At 39.3% G+C, this 13,443-nt stretch overlaps 1 protein-coding gene across 3 annotated transcripts in view; it reads right to left on the bottom strand.

Moving 5' to 3' along the window:
• ST6GALNAC3 (ST6 N-acetylgalactosaminide alpha-2,6-sialyltransferase 3) overlaps positions 1–13,443 on the bottom strand; it is a 234,764-nt gene that overhangs the window by 206,286 nt on the left and 15,035 nt on the right. Inside the window, exon 1 of one of the 3 annotated variants that reach the window (XM_075710459.1) lies at positions 1,160–1,243. The exons of the other annotated variants lie outside the window; for them this stretch is intronic. Within the exon in view, the coding sequence (XP_075566574.1) occupies positions 1,160–1,243 (84 nt within the window). Of the gene's footprint in view, positions 1–1,159; positions 1,244–13,443 lie in introns of those variants that run through there. 3 annotated transcript variants of the gene reach the window in all.

Here is a 13,443-nt window from a genome sequence, read left to right as displayed (position 1 = left end):
AAGTTCCCTTTATAAAAAGGAGGGAATTTAAGGCTTTAATAGACAGCAGCTTAGATTATCCCAGCAATCAATCCCAACCAGCAAAATCTAGGTCAGTGAAACTGAATAGAAGTCCGAAGGCCTCAAAGAATGAAACACTTCAATTGTTTAGAATTATGGAAAAAGCTTAAGATCTGGTCAGGACAAGGGTCATATTAAAGCTGCCAAGTGGAAATACAAAAGTTATCTGGAAAATAACCTCATTCCAAATCCTACATGCAACAAACAACTTAGAGAGTTTGTCTTGAAACAACAAAAATGAGACTTTGCAGGGGAAAATAAATAAATAAATGCAGCCATCTTGGAGCTATAAGTAAATATTTATTGCAGTGGTCACAGGCTTCACCAAGACCTTCTCTGACATCATCTCAAGGATAATAGAATTAGATCCAGTATCTTACAGAGTTATGAAATTTCTACTAGGACAGAAAATACCTGCTGTTACAGACAGGTCTCCCTTGGCCTTACAAATGGCTAGAAACAAAGACTTATAAGTTAAGAGACATTACAGTAAATGAAATTAATATGCATTACTTCATTTTTCTTCCTGCTGCAGCAAGAACATAAAACCTGCCAATTCTGTTTCCCATAAAGGATTACAGACTGCTCTGTGGAACTGCTCCGAACAGTCTCTGCTCAACTCTTGAGCACAAAGCTCCAGCTGACCTACAAATCCACATGGATATTGCATATCTCACACTGATCACAACTTCAGAAATCAGAGCTGCTAACAGATATAAGTGACTGGAATTTTGTCAGTGCTCTGAGTACCTTTAAGGATTCCCTGTCCTGGAAGGTGAACTGAATGAGGTAATTACTAAGTTATTTAGTAATGTCCTAACTCATCACTACAGCCCCTTAACAATTCTTAAGCATGATATGGAAACAATGCCACACCCCCCAACCCCAATTAAACATGCAAGTTACAGTTAATTGCTTGTGCGTGCTTTGGGGGGGGAGGGGGGACACGACACCCACTTACAGCTATCTAAGTTTTTCTGGTGGAAAAATGATACCTCAAAAAGCACCCCCTGCAACAGGACCAAATAAAAGCTCTGAACCCCAAGCACAGTATGTACAAAGGCTCCTGGATTGTCAGTGTGGAGTTTGTTCTGCTTACCACGTGAAAGCAAAGCAATAAAGCCTGTTGTGCTCCTTGTGTTTCTTTACAGCACAAAACAGAATCCTGCTGACCATTCCTCATCAGAAGACCTGTGACACCTCCAGAACTCCTCCAAAGGGATCTGCATTGAAAGGACAGGGTTAAAGAGCAGCTTTTCTTGAACCCTCATTTTATGTGGTGCAGAGAAAAGCTTCAGAGTAGGCAAGAAGTGAGAAATCTAGGTCACACCTTGCAATGAAAAGTTTAGACATTTAGGTGATAGAAAGGCTTTGATGTGTTCCATACTATTTTAAAACCACGCTGTTCTGTATGGACTCCTATGAAAAAGATCTTCAGCCTGCTCACAAGCAAGATGGAAAGAAGCTATTACTTTGCACTGATCTTGCGCTATTCTCTCAAAACTTCTCAGGCATTTGTTTGGGGTTTGGCTTGGGGGGGGGGGGGGGGTATGTTGTTTTTGTGGGTTTGGCTCAGCGTTTCAGCTCAAGCATTGTCCTCCGGTAAGGACAGAAGATAAAAATTTTGAGACCAAGAAAGGTCAAGTCACTTGACCCCATCCACAGAGATGGGAATGGAGGATGCCTCTCCTCGGTCTAGAGCTGTATTTTAATAAACCTAAACTTGGCATGGCGTTAAAATAAATGCATAGCTATACAGTGTTATCAAACTGGAATAGAGAACATTTGTTGTGGACAAGGGAGCTTCAAAAAGTATATAGACAGAACTGGTCAGTTAACCACAGCCCTTCTGCGTTATTTCAGACACTTGCATCATCCTTGTTTCTGGATTGTATTTCTCATCAACAAAACTCTTCTGCCAGAGACACGATCCAATACTAGTGGGTATAGTACTAAAGACAGCAGAAGAGTTCAGTTTTCCTTATATGCCTAATAATGTCTATGTGCTGTCTGGAAAGCTTAAGGTTTTCGAACACTTAGAAAAAGATCAGAAAGTCAGACTTTAAGGGGTGAGAAAATATAAATATATTTTCTAGACAACAGGAAGCTATGAACCACTGCTCACAAGCAACAGATATTGACGTTTATCTCTTTATTTATTATGTCCAGCACTGAAGCATCTAAACCATTAGTGCCACAACTTCACCTTCCCAACCAAAATGGGACTTGAAGAGACAGCTTGAAGGCTGCAGATACTACTTGCAAAAGTGTTCAACAGAATAGTACCTTTTAAAGTGTTCACTAATATTTAAATGTAATGTACTGCCTTTGTAGTGCTCTACTATTTACTACAAAGTCATCTTAATGCAAGCACACATACAAATAGTTTAACATTAGCATTATCAAAAATACTAACATTTAAAAACGAACAAAAAAATTAGCAATAGCAAAATTACTTAAGGAATGCTCTTACGTGTTTACAAAATGCTGGCTGGTTGATTCTCATGGTAAAAGAGAATATTATTCTTTAAACAATATTTTAATTTTTTAAAAAGCAAGAAGAGTGAATACAAGCACATTGGCTCACATTTGGGAAAACAACCTGAATAAGGATTAAAATGCAGGAATTCCCATCTCCCAGAATACAGGTTACTAACAGCAACAAACAAACTTCACGTCTCTAATGGCCACATTTGTGGCTTTAAAGAGCAACAACCTCTTTAAACATAACAGATCTACATAACATCTAGAGATGTTATCCGGATGAGTGCCATATTTAATCATATGGAACACTACAGTACTGTTTTCCACACTCAAAGTTTCCAATTTTGTCTTTCACCAAAAGAGGAACTTCACTTCATGTAATAATAGGCTTCTCTCGACTGCACTGAGAGACTATGCTGAATATCTTCTTTCCCCAAATAGCTGGTGAAATAGTAATTAGAGTGGCACAGAGAGGCTAAGTAGGGACAATTTTTCATTGTCCCTTTCAAGAAAAGAAATAGGGGGCATCAAGTGAAGTTAGAGGTGTTTTCTATGCATGTGACATTTAATCTGTGGCACTCCTTGCCACAGTACATGATAAAACTATGTGGGTTCATGAGAAGACTGCACAAGTTCATGAAAGGTTTGTTAAGGGTTATGGAGTAAACAGAAACCACTGCTGGCTCAGGAGGCCCCCCTCCCAAATTGTTAGGAGCTGGGAGAGAGCAGGGGAAGCATTGTCTGATGCTTGCTCTGGTCTTTTACTTCTGCCAAGTAGGCCTTTGGTCTCACCTTTCACAGACAGTCTTATATGTGCATTAGTATAATTTACATCCTTATTATTAGAATGATATTGAAAAGTCCTCACGAGGATCAGAGCATCATGCTGGATGAGCTCAGGACTAGAACTGCTTACAACATGAAAGGGATCATCAGTACCTTGCTGGTAGCCCTAAAGCACCTGCACAGAAGTGGGAATGGGAGAGCTCAGATCTCCACATCTCGCTGCTCAGAGCACCCCACACAGCAGCTGTAAAATGCTTCGTCATATCTACAAGTACCTGTTTAAACTATCTCCTTCAAAATAAACACCACTTCAGGAAAGACACTTGAAAAGCAACTCAGAGGCCTTGGGATCCTTATAAAATAACACACAGAATCCCATGACCTAAATTCTCACCGATATCAAAGAAACAGAAATCGGGTGCCAAGTATTCTTCTTATTGTGTGCCCAAATGCTTAAACTGCTTTTCAAAAATGAGACCAAGTCCCAGCAATCCTGCAAGAATTTTTTAAATCCCAAGCATGACAAGCTTTTGAAATGTTACCCTTTGGGCCAACGTGATGCCATCTCCAATATTTTATGCCTAGCCTTATCGGTCCTGGCAGGGACCTGGCTTCACAGCTTGAAAATCTGTGCAGAGACAAACATCTGGCAGCAATCTGGATGTGGCTCCTCTTCAGCTGCCTGATTAACAGCGCACACTGGGTTTGGATAGCCACTATCTCAGACACCTCCTTATGCCTCTAACCAGACTCCCTGGGGGAGAACAGTAGCAAACCACAAAAAAACATATCCATAGAGCAGTCTCTGGAACTGATTAGTGTGTTTGGTCAATATTCTTCATTTGTAAGATTGAGGGCCTGGATTCCAGTTCTTCTGACAGCAACAGACACATGACTGGCAGAAGCAGGTTCACAAAAAAGGAAAAAAACCAAATAGGTTCTGGCTGCTCTCCCTGCTACTCCATCTATCCACTATCTGGTATCAAGACTCTATGGCAAAAGTGGCAGACAGATGACTGGAGGGGGAAAAAAAAAAAAAAACAAAAAAAACACAACAAAAACCAGAGATTGCAGTTGCTATGAGATGTGTCCTATATAACCCAAGACTGACACCACTGCCAACCATCTTCCAGACCATTCCATAGCAGAAGGGAAGCTGTTGCGACACAGATATGCATCTACTAGGAACTGGACAGATAGGAACAATGCAGATTTTACCATTATACTGTATGGAATGGCACCCAAGAGCTTTCACGTGATGGATGTCACCATGCTCCTGTGTGGTCTCTACCCTCAGGAATCAAAGAGCCTTTTCTCCAAGTCATCACCAACCTGGTTAATTCCCACATTGTAAAAAAGCAGGATTCACGGGGGGAGGGTTGGGGGGGTTAGTTGGGGTGTGGGGGTTTTTTTGCTTGTCTGTTTTTGTTAGAAACATGGTGAGCAATAGACAAACCAGAGCAGGGAAAAGAGCAAGGTGGCTGAGAAATCAAATTGAAAGTGAGAACAGCTGCAAGAGAGAGAGGTCTGTAGCAAAGAGGAATCTTATTGTAACGTCTGTCAATATCACACAGTCATAAAAAAAAGGGAGAAAGCAAGGCAGGAGCATAAAACAGGGATCAGAGGCTTCTGAGATGGATGCAAAGAAATGAATCTAACACACAAGGCTAAATCTAACCCAAAGCATCCCAAATAATGTCAATGCATTGAGAAGAATAGTGCACACACAGTAGTGTTGACAGTGCTGATAACACAAGCTGACAAATCTCCTAATATATTAGGCACAAATATTTTTTCATGCAATTTCAGACATGCATGACTTCTTATCCCATTGATTTCATTCCCTTTTCTGCTAGCAAAAGGATTGAATTAAGATCCGGTCCAGTCAATGAGCTTCTTTCCATCGACTTTTGTGAGCTCTGGCTCAAGCCCGTACTTGTCATGGCCAACTCACGGTTTACAGTATTTGTCTTGTCACCGTCCAAAGAGAAAATTATTTCAGTGTTTTGCATATCCATTTGCTGAATCGGAGAGAAAGCAGATTTTGCTAACAGCAGTAGAAAATAGCTGGGAGGAGAAGAGACAGAATTAATTTTGAACCTTAACGAGCCAAATTACTGGGCTATTCAGTCAGTAATTGACATGCTGGAATATAATAAGGGGTCCTAAAGACTCTGAATCTACCCAAGTCACCTAACACAGCCTTTACGTTTCAGCAGGAGGGGAAGCAGGAAGGGAGTCAGGACAGAGCAAGCCAACCTTGCATACGCATAACCAGACTCAGTATCAGACCCCTCTTTAAGTCTGGACATTCTGTTTCAGTGTACCAGGAGTGGAACAGGATGTCGTGGATTAATTCAAATTATGACTAATACAAATGAGAACAGCTCTAATAATTTTCTGTGTGCTTACAGAGCCACAAAGAGAGCAGGCATCATAGTGCAGCTAAACTAGAATTCAGAGGTCTGCGCAATAGAGCATTTCTCCTCCATGCTTGAGCTAACTCATTAACTTAGAAAAGAAATCCAGTCTTTTACAATGTTATTGTACTTGAAGCACTTTTCTGTATGTAGATTTCAGCACATCACAGTCTAGAGTAATTAGTTTAACAAAGGGTGCCAAAAATTTGTACTAGCAACACTGTACAGCAACTGCTTACTTGTGGGAAATGCAAAAAAGGAGGAAAATTTAAAGGAGAGCAAAAGCTACTGAATAAGCTCCTACAAACACACAGTGATGAAATTATGAGGGGGTTTGGTTGGTTCGTTTTGGAGCTTTTTAAGAAACCACAGGATGGAGGCAAAATCTCTAATACCTCTAATAAATTATTCAGCTTAAATTTATAGATTGTAAACCACTTTTTTAGCACCAAATGGTGTTCAGAAATTGATTCATCTTGCACACATGTGCTTTGTAATTCTAACATAACCTACCAAAACAAGCATCTTCACCTTTACCTGGTTGACTGAAGGAGTGAACAACCTCCTGCTCTTCCATACTCTTTCTCAGTAACGATAACGGTGCAATACATGATGCTTCCAACACTATCACTGTTGCCTCCCTTTTCTTCCAAGACACAGTTAAAGAGAACATGTTTTTCATGTTTACTCTTATTTTTTTTTCTGTCATGCACACAGTATAGCATCTTACACTTCCAATTTTGTATGCTCTCTCCAGATATAGTCCTTGAGAAAATATTTTGACATTTGTTTATGTTTCCATACTACAACTCTGAATGCATTTTCATCATATTTTAAAAAAAAAAAAAACAAAACAAAACAAAAAAATCCGAACAACCAGGGGGACAATCCACATGCAGCTGCACATTCTGAGGGTACTTTCAGCTAAGCTTTCCAGTTATATTAATTATGTGTGATATACCACTGTTTTGCAGAACAACAATCAAAACAGAAGCGTGATTTTTTTTTCTATTTTATAGGCTGCTTAAAAATATCCATGCTTGGCTCTGTAGTCTCTTATCCTTGCCTCAGTCAAAGCCTTTCAGTGGGGTTTATGATGTCCACAAAAATGCTTTTTGCATCCACAGTATGCTTAAAAGCTCTATTTAGATGCCAGCCCCACATACAAAATCCCATTCATGGAGCTTTAATCAGACCCAGTTAGCCTCCGCAGTGAGATAAGGGCACACTGGCATGGTGATGAGACCAACTGGCTGAGAACCAAAATAGTTTGAGGGTCAGCCAAGGAAAGTAATAATTGAACATGTTAATTCATGACACTGTTGGAAAAGGAAACAAAAAACCATGAGTGCTAGAAAGGAATAAGGACCTTGGCCCAAAGCAGTCACCAGGCAGCTCCCAGTCCCATTTTCTCCTTGTGTTTCTGACTGTCTATAGGTAGTTTCTCTGCTCCAGGTTGTTGTTTCCACCACCAACGTAGCTCTGCCATACAAACTAGCTCTTTCAGATATTCACAGCCCAGCTACCAGTAATATTAGCAACAGCCGTGAAGATTAGCTTTTATGTAGGAATATGCCCTATTTATTCTTTCTCTAACTAAAGATTGCTCCAGCCACTAAAGCCGAAAAACTGTTTTCTTTGCTGACAGGCATGCTATAGAAAAAAAGAAAAGGCATCAATCCTCAGAGAAAGGTAATAACTTGCCTCCAAATCACAGTCTTAAAAAACATCAAGCACCCATCTTAGGCTGGAATATAAGGCAGGATAACTTTCAAAATGTCAGAGTGCCACATGTATTGTTTTCCTAGATGGATGGTTCCTATGAAGTAGGTTTTACAGTCATCTTTTCCGCATGCAATGTTGAATTCATTGTTGCTGCCTAAGAAAACAGCACTATAGTATATGGGACAAATCCCCACAAACTGCTTTTACCAGTAAGTGAGAACTACAGAAAGCACCATACACTACAGACTGAATGTAATGTTTTAAAAGTCATCTATGATGACTTCTAAGGAGCTGTGCATAAATAAACATTTTCTGATGATGTTTCACTAACTTATAAACACTGCTCGAGCAATTTACAAAGTGTTAGCAATCCAAGCCCCACTAGCAATGCATTCATTTTAAGAGACAGAACATAGCTTACTAAACTGGTTTACATATGTTCAATAAATCATTTATAATGAACTGTGAAACCCCTAGAAAAAATAAATACAATAAATTAAGTTCATTTGGTAAATGCAGCTATTGACTAGCTATTTAATAAAGCACTCATAACAGTCCATATGAAGCATCTGTCTATAGCATCACATGCTTACTAAACTATTCACCACTGAAATAGGCAACCTTTAATAAAAAAAACACTAAATGTAATTCTAAAGATTATTGACCTGCTCCAGTTGTTAAACACATCATTCATAACACATTTAATGAAACATTCATTCTGAGTTATGCAGCCTTCAAAGCAAACACATTTTCACAGCTGTTGAAATACCACCAGTCTTCTATGCAGTAACTACTTCATAGATTATGATGAACGTATTAACAATTTATAGGCTATCCCGAGTTAAGTCAGAAAACATTAGAGAGGACGTACATTTGGATATCTAGCAGAACTGAACAGCAGGGGCAGAGAAACACCATGTGAGCGCTACACCCTTGGGGACTTCCAGAGTAAAATCCCTGCTTTCTTCAGTCCTGGAAGGATCCTCTAAAACATGGAGCTGGTGCTTACATGTCTTTGAACTTGTGCAACTACCTTAAGACTTGCTAGTTTCACTTGCAGATTTTCAAAGCTTAGCTTCTGTTTCTGTATTTATGCCTTAGTAGTGAGCAGTGTTTTGGCCTCAGTGTGAGAAAGGGAGTTGGTGCAGTACCTTTAAATAGGACACTTACATTACAGTTAAAAGGTCAAGATCCCAGCACTTTCAAGCAGCTTAAAAAGTTAACCAGGAAGACCACTTTTCTCCATCAAGTAAGGCAGAATTAAACACCTTTTTCCTGTTCTGTAAAATTATGATTTGCAGGTAATAATTTGATTCTTCAAATGTCATTCATGTCCCAAAATAAAAGATGCAGGTGCAACCACTGCTACATTTCTGACTGACCGCCACCCACCTTGGCCTTGGGACATAGCTTTGTCACTACATCTGTAAAAAGCTATGCTTTTTTTCTTGGAAATGTTGTGCAGAGCATTAGCTTGTTACTTTGCAGCTTCAGTAACACCAGAAGCTCTGCAGAATTCAATTCTGTTTTCTTACTCCAGTGAACACTTGCTGATGTTAAAGTTGTGCCACCTTACCCAGAAATCTGGTTATTGGTAGCAGATAAAATAAGCAAAGCAACAAAGTTTATTTTCTACATTTTTAAGGAGCTCTGTGCTGCATCATTTATACCATAGAAATGTGTGCTGGCTTATAGAAGCACCCAAGCCTGTTTGCAACACCTCTGCAGGGTGACTCAGTACCTCTCAGAATACCTGCCATATTTATTTCTCTGTCCCAGCACCATTCTCTCCCTATTCTTTTCCTACTTCAAAAAAAAATTTCACTCCGACTTCTGGAGAACATAGTTTATTTCAAAAGCAACACAACAACATCAAATGGCTTCAAACTCCTGTATGGCTAGTAAAACGGTTAAGGCAAACCAAATTCCCTACACCAGGACCACCAGTAGTCTCACTACTGAAACTAAAGAATCCTGCATATATCTGCCCTGGAAAGTCTTGTTACAATAAAACAATCCTGACGATTCAACAGTTTTGAATAAGAGTTATCATAGCAGCAAATTTTTTAACTTTAAAAAAAAAAAAAAACAAAAAACTTATAACTCTGCTCTGTTATGATACTCCTGTAAAAAGCAGTGCTTTGGAAAGAAGTAAGATCCTTTCTTCTGGGCAGTATAGGTCAAGCCTCGCAGAAAGCAGACTAATTAATCCCACTGGAGTACACTCAGAGCTGACCGCGCACAAGTTTCATAGAAATATGCAAAAGCCTAAACAAGAAAAATTCAAATTAGTAGAAGAGACTAAGACTTCAAATATTTGTGGCTGATCAGAAGTTTCTGTTGTTGTTAAATCATATACAGTGAAAAAATACCTTGTTCCATTAGAAAAAATGTAAATAAAATATCTGCAGTCTCCTATTTTCCTAGATTCTAAATTTAATTAGATGGCTCAGAAAGCAGCAGATTATTCAAAAAGACCCTTCTGAGATACTATCCTTGACAGACAAGTTAGACTTGCACTTAATACAACCACTTGGCAAATTACACCAAATTGTTGTTTTGCTTAGATAAAAACTGAACAAGAGAAAATAAACTGGATTTAAGACAAGATATTATTCTGACTTATGTCCAGTCTCTGCTTATTATTTTGTCAGATTTTTTTTTTAGTAATTATCCCTTAAAATACCAGAGGGTGCTGAAAGAGACAACAGTATTGTTCAATTCAGGTGTAAGTTAATAAAGGCAAGAGAGCTGTTTCAGTTGTCCTTTAGTTTATATCCTTTACTAAAAGGAAATACTAAAAAATTCTGGAGAGAGGAAAAACAGTATCAAAATCTCTGGCTTTTCTCTGAGGAGAACCCAACAGGGAGTTTTGCCTTAAGCCAGAGCCGAAAAGAATTCTGATCCGCTAAGCACGGTAACAGCAACTAAACCAACAAACTGACAGAAAGGACCATTTATTTACAGCTTCTCTAAGTTGGAATGCAGACCATTCAGTTGAAAAAGCTGGAATATTTTGTTGCTTTTGAATATGGAGGTCTGAACTCCTGAAAATGAAGCTTTATTCTAGTCATGCGTAGTAATTCACTTATGGCCTCCAGTTTGTCAAACTCAGAAAATATTAAAAATATTGTGTCTATATCAGACAATGTCTAAGAAAGAAAATTTAGGAACTGGGAAAGTATTGAAAAGCCAGAAACTACATCCAGAAAGACGGAGGATATGAGATACAAAGTCAGTAATTACATTTGCTCTTACCCCCTGTCCACCAGAACATGGACATGCATGCATGCACACACATTCTAGGCCAGTCTTGCAAACAGCAGTCTATTTAAAATTGTGCATATTTGCCGCTGATAGCGGGCCTGCAATGATATTCCCTGTAATAAAATCAATTCTGGGGCTGTGGATTGCTTGCAATAAACCCTAGAATATGCGTGTTTGTTTTCCATCTTTGTACCAAAGCAAAAATATGTAATTTACTTCAGGAGTCAGAGGATCCAAAGCATACAACATCCACCATTTACACAGTTTGGCTGAAAACCTGGACAAAGGTTAGCCTTGAATCCAAAAAGATGAAACATAGCAGCATATTAGACATAGGATGGTCATCTGAACCTTTCCAGATGACAAATAAGTACTGCTAGCAGGAGGGCCAAAACCACACTGAAGAATTGTGACCATAATGTTAGAATGAATTCACTTTACAGGCACCAGTGGATTGACTTTTGTTTCCTACAAACATTCTAGAATAACTTTACCAGTAAGCATTTTAGCAAACTGTTGATTTTAAGCTATGGTGAACAAGTGGCAAAGAGAAAAAAATAAAAAAAAAATAGTTTGACAATACATTGGTATCATAATCCTCAAGAGAAATGTAAGATGAGAGCAAATCAAAGCACTTCTCCAACTCCTCTGAAACCTGTTACGACTAGGTTTGGGCATATCTGGCAGATGTTGTCCATGAACAACATTGTACATTCTGCCATTCCATTAAAAATAATGTTGGGAAATGCAAATGGCACAGTCTTACCATGCACAGTTTGGGCAAGCAGAACTCCAAGTTTGCTATGCCTGCACTACAACCCTTGAGAAACGCAGGAAAAGCATGGATTTCTTCAGAAACAGACAGCTGGAATAAATCACTCCTGTTCATCATACTTAGCTCTATTAAAGACCTATGTATCAAACATTCCCTCGCTTATCCTTCATACTGAAAAAAACGCATGGAATTTTCATACCAGCAGTAAGCTATAAACCTCATTCCAGGTAGTCTCTCTTGTATAATTAAATAAAGTGAAAAAGTTAATAACCCTGAATATAGATTTTAAATAGGGCCTTTGGGAAAAACAGGGCAAGATGAGTCAGTGAACTGTAGAAAGAAGAGATGGACCGAGTTTGCATGCGCTCTCTGACAAACCATCGAATTACTAGAGGCTTATCGGTTTAGCTAGATTTCCCCGTCTAGTTGAACACAGGCAGAAAAAGAAGAGTTACACTCCACCACTTCAGAAAATTCTCAACTGAGTGCATTATGCATGAACAAATTAAATTTAGGCTCTAGGACAAAAAAAACCCTGCCACATTAAAGCTTGCTGCCAAATACAATCCTTCAAGCTTTCTTAAGAGTATTGCAAACTTTATTTCCTTTCAAGAGAAGCCTGCACTTAATTGCAGAGACCTTAACAAAGGATCAAGAATGCTATGTTCAGAATAACCAGTCAGTAATTTATTCATGCCCTAAACTAATTGGTAAAGGGTTCCTCTACTTCATGACTGAAGGGACACCATTTCCAGCTCTTCAGTCTACCCCTCTACATGTAACATAATTAAACTTCCAATGTTTTTACCTTCTAGAGGTAACACTATGCCACTCCAGCAAGATTAAAGAGTGAACCAAAAATGCCTGACCTGCCCATAGGTGAGGATGATTCTGTTAACACAGCTATTAGACACATTCCAATAAACCTGCTGCATACGGTGTACTACAATTAACATGAATAGCAGCAGCAGCATTGTAGAAATCATAAAATCATGAAATAATCAAGACTGGAAGCCCTCTAGAGATCACCTAGTCAAACCTCCTGCCCAAAGTAGGCCTAATTTCAAAGTCACATCAGGTTGCTCAGGACCTTGCCTTGTTGAGTTTTGAATATTTCCAAGGCTATATATGCCAAGCCCCTGTGCCAGTATTATTCCAGTCTTAGTGTAAATTTTTTGTCCTTATATTTATTTGGAATTTCCCTTGTTACAGCTGGTGGCTGCTGACTCTTTCCACTATGCTCCTCTGAGAAAATCCTGTCTCCATCTTCTCTAACCCTTCTGGAGGTAGAAGACTGATAGTAGCTACTCCCTAGGTCTTTGCTTTTCCAGGCTAAGCAAGCCCAGCTCCCTCAGACTCTCCTCATAAGATTTTTCTTTTCTAACAACTAGGACAGTAGTGGGTGGTTATCTGCCTCCCTCTATTCTTTGCAAAAGAGAAACTTCAGACTTTGGGATTTTTCAGTTTTAATTTTAGTTCCTGTAGAAAGAAAGCACGCACACACCAACTTCTCATACGCACATAGACATACTTTGCTGTTTGTTCTAGGGGATGACAGGGAACAAACTTGCCTAGCAGTTGATCCAACAAATCCTTTCCATCTGCTTTGCCACATTTCAGAATTACTCTTGGCCGGTGGCAGGAAAAGAACAAGGACAAGCCCTGATCTCCACTGGGTGCCTACATTTACCAGGGAAGAGACAAGCTTTAAAAATCCAAACAGTAGTTAAAGACCTCTCTTTTGAAGAGAGGCCTTAATTAAGCCAGATGACAGGCTGTCATTACAAGAAATGCCTTCAGGCACCTCACTTATTCAGCCAGCCCAGGTGCAATCCACTGTTGGCTTTTAGAGAGGCAGCAATACCCCTATAGTCCTGCTCCCATGGCAAAGGAACACTACTGCATGCAGACACACTCCTTAGCATG

Source organism: Pelecanus crispus, chromosome 5 (genome assembly GCF_030463565.1).
Source record: "Pelecanus crispus isolate bPelCri1 chromosome 5, bPelCri1.pri, whole genome shotgun sequence".
NCBI lineage: Eukaryota > Metazoa > Chordata > Aves > Pelecaniformes > Pelecanidae > Pelecanus > Pelecanus crispus.
This window is presented reverse-complemented; position numbering and strand designations above follow the sequence as displayed.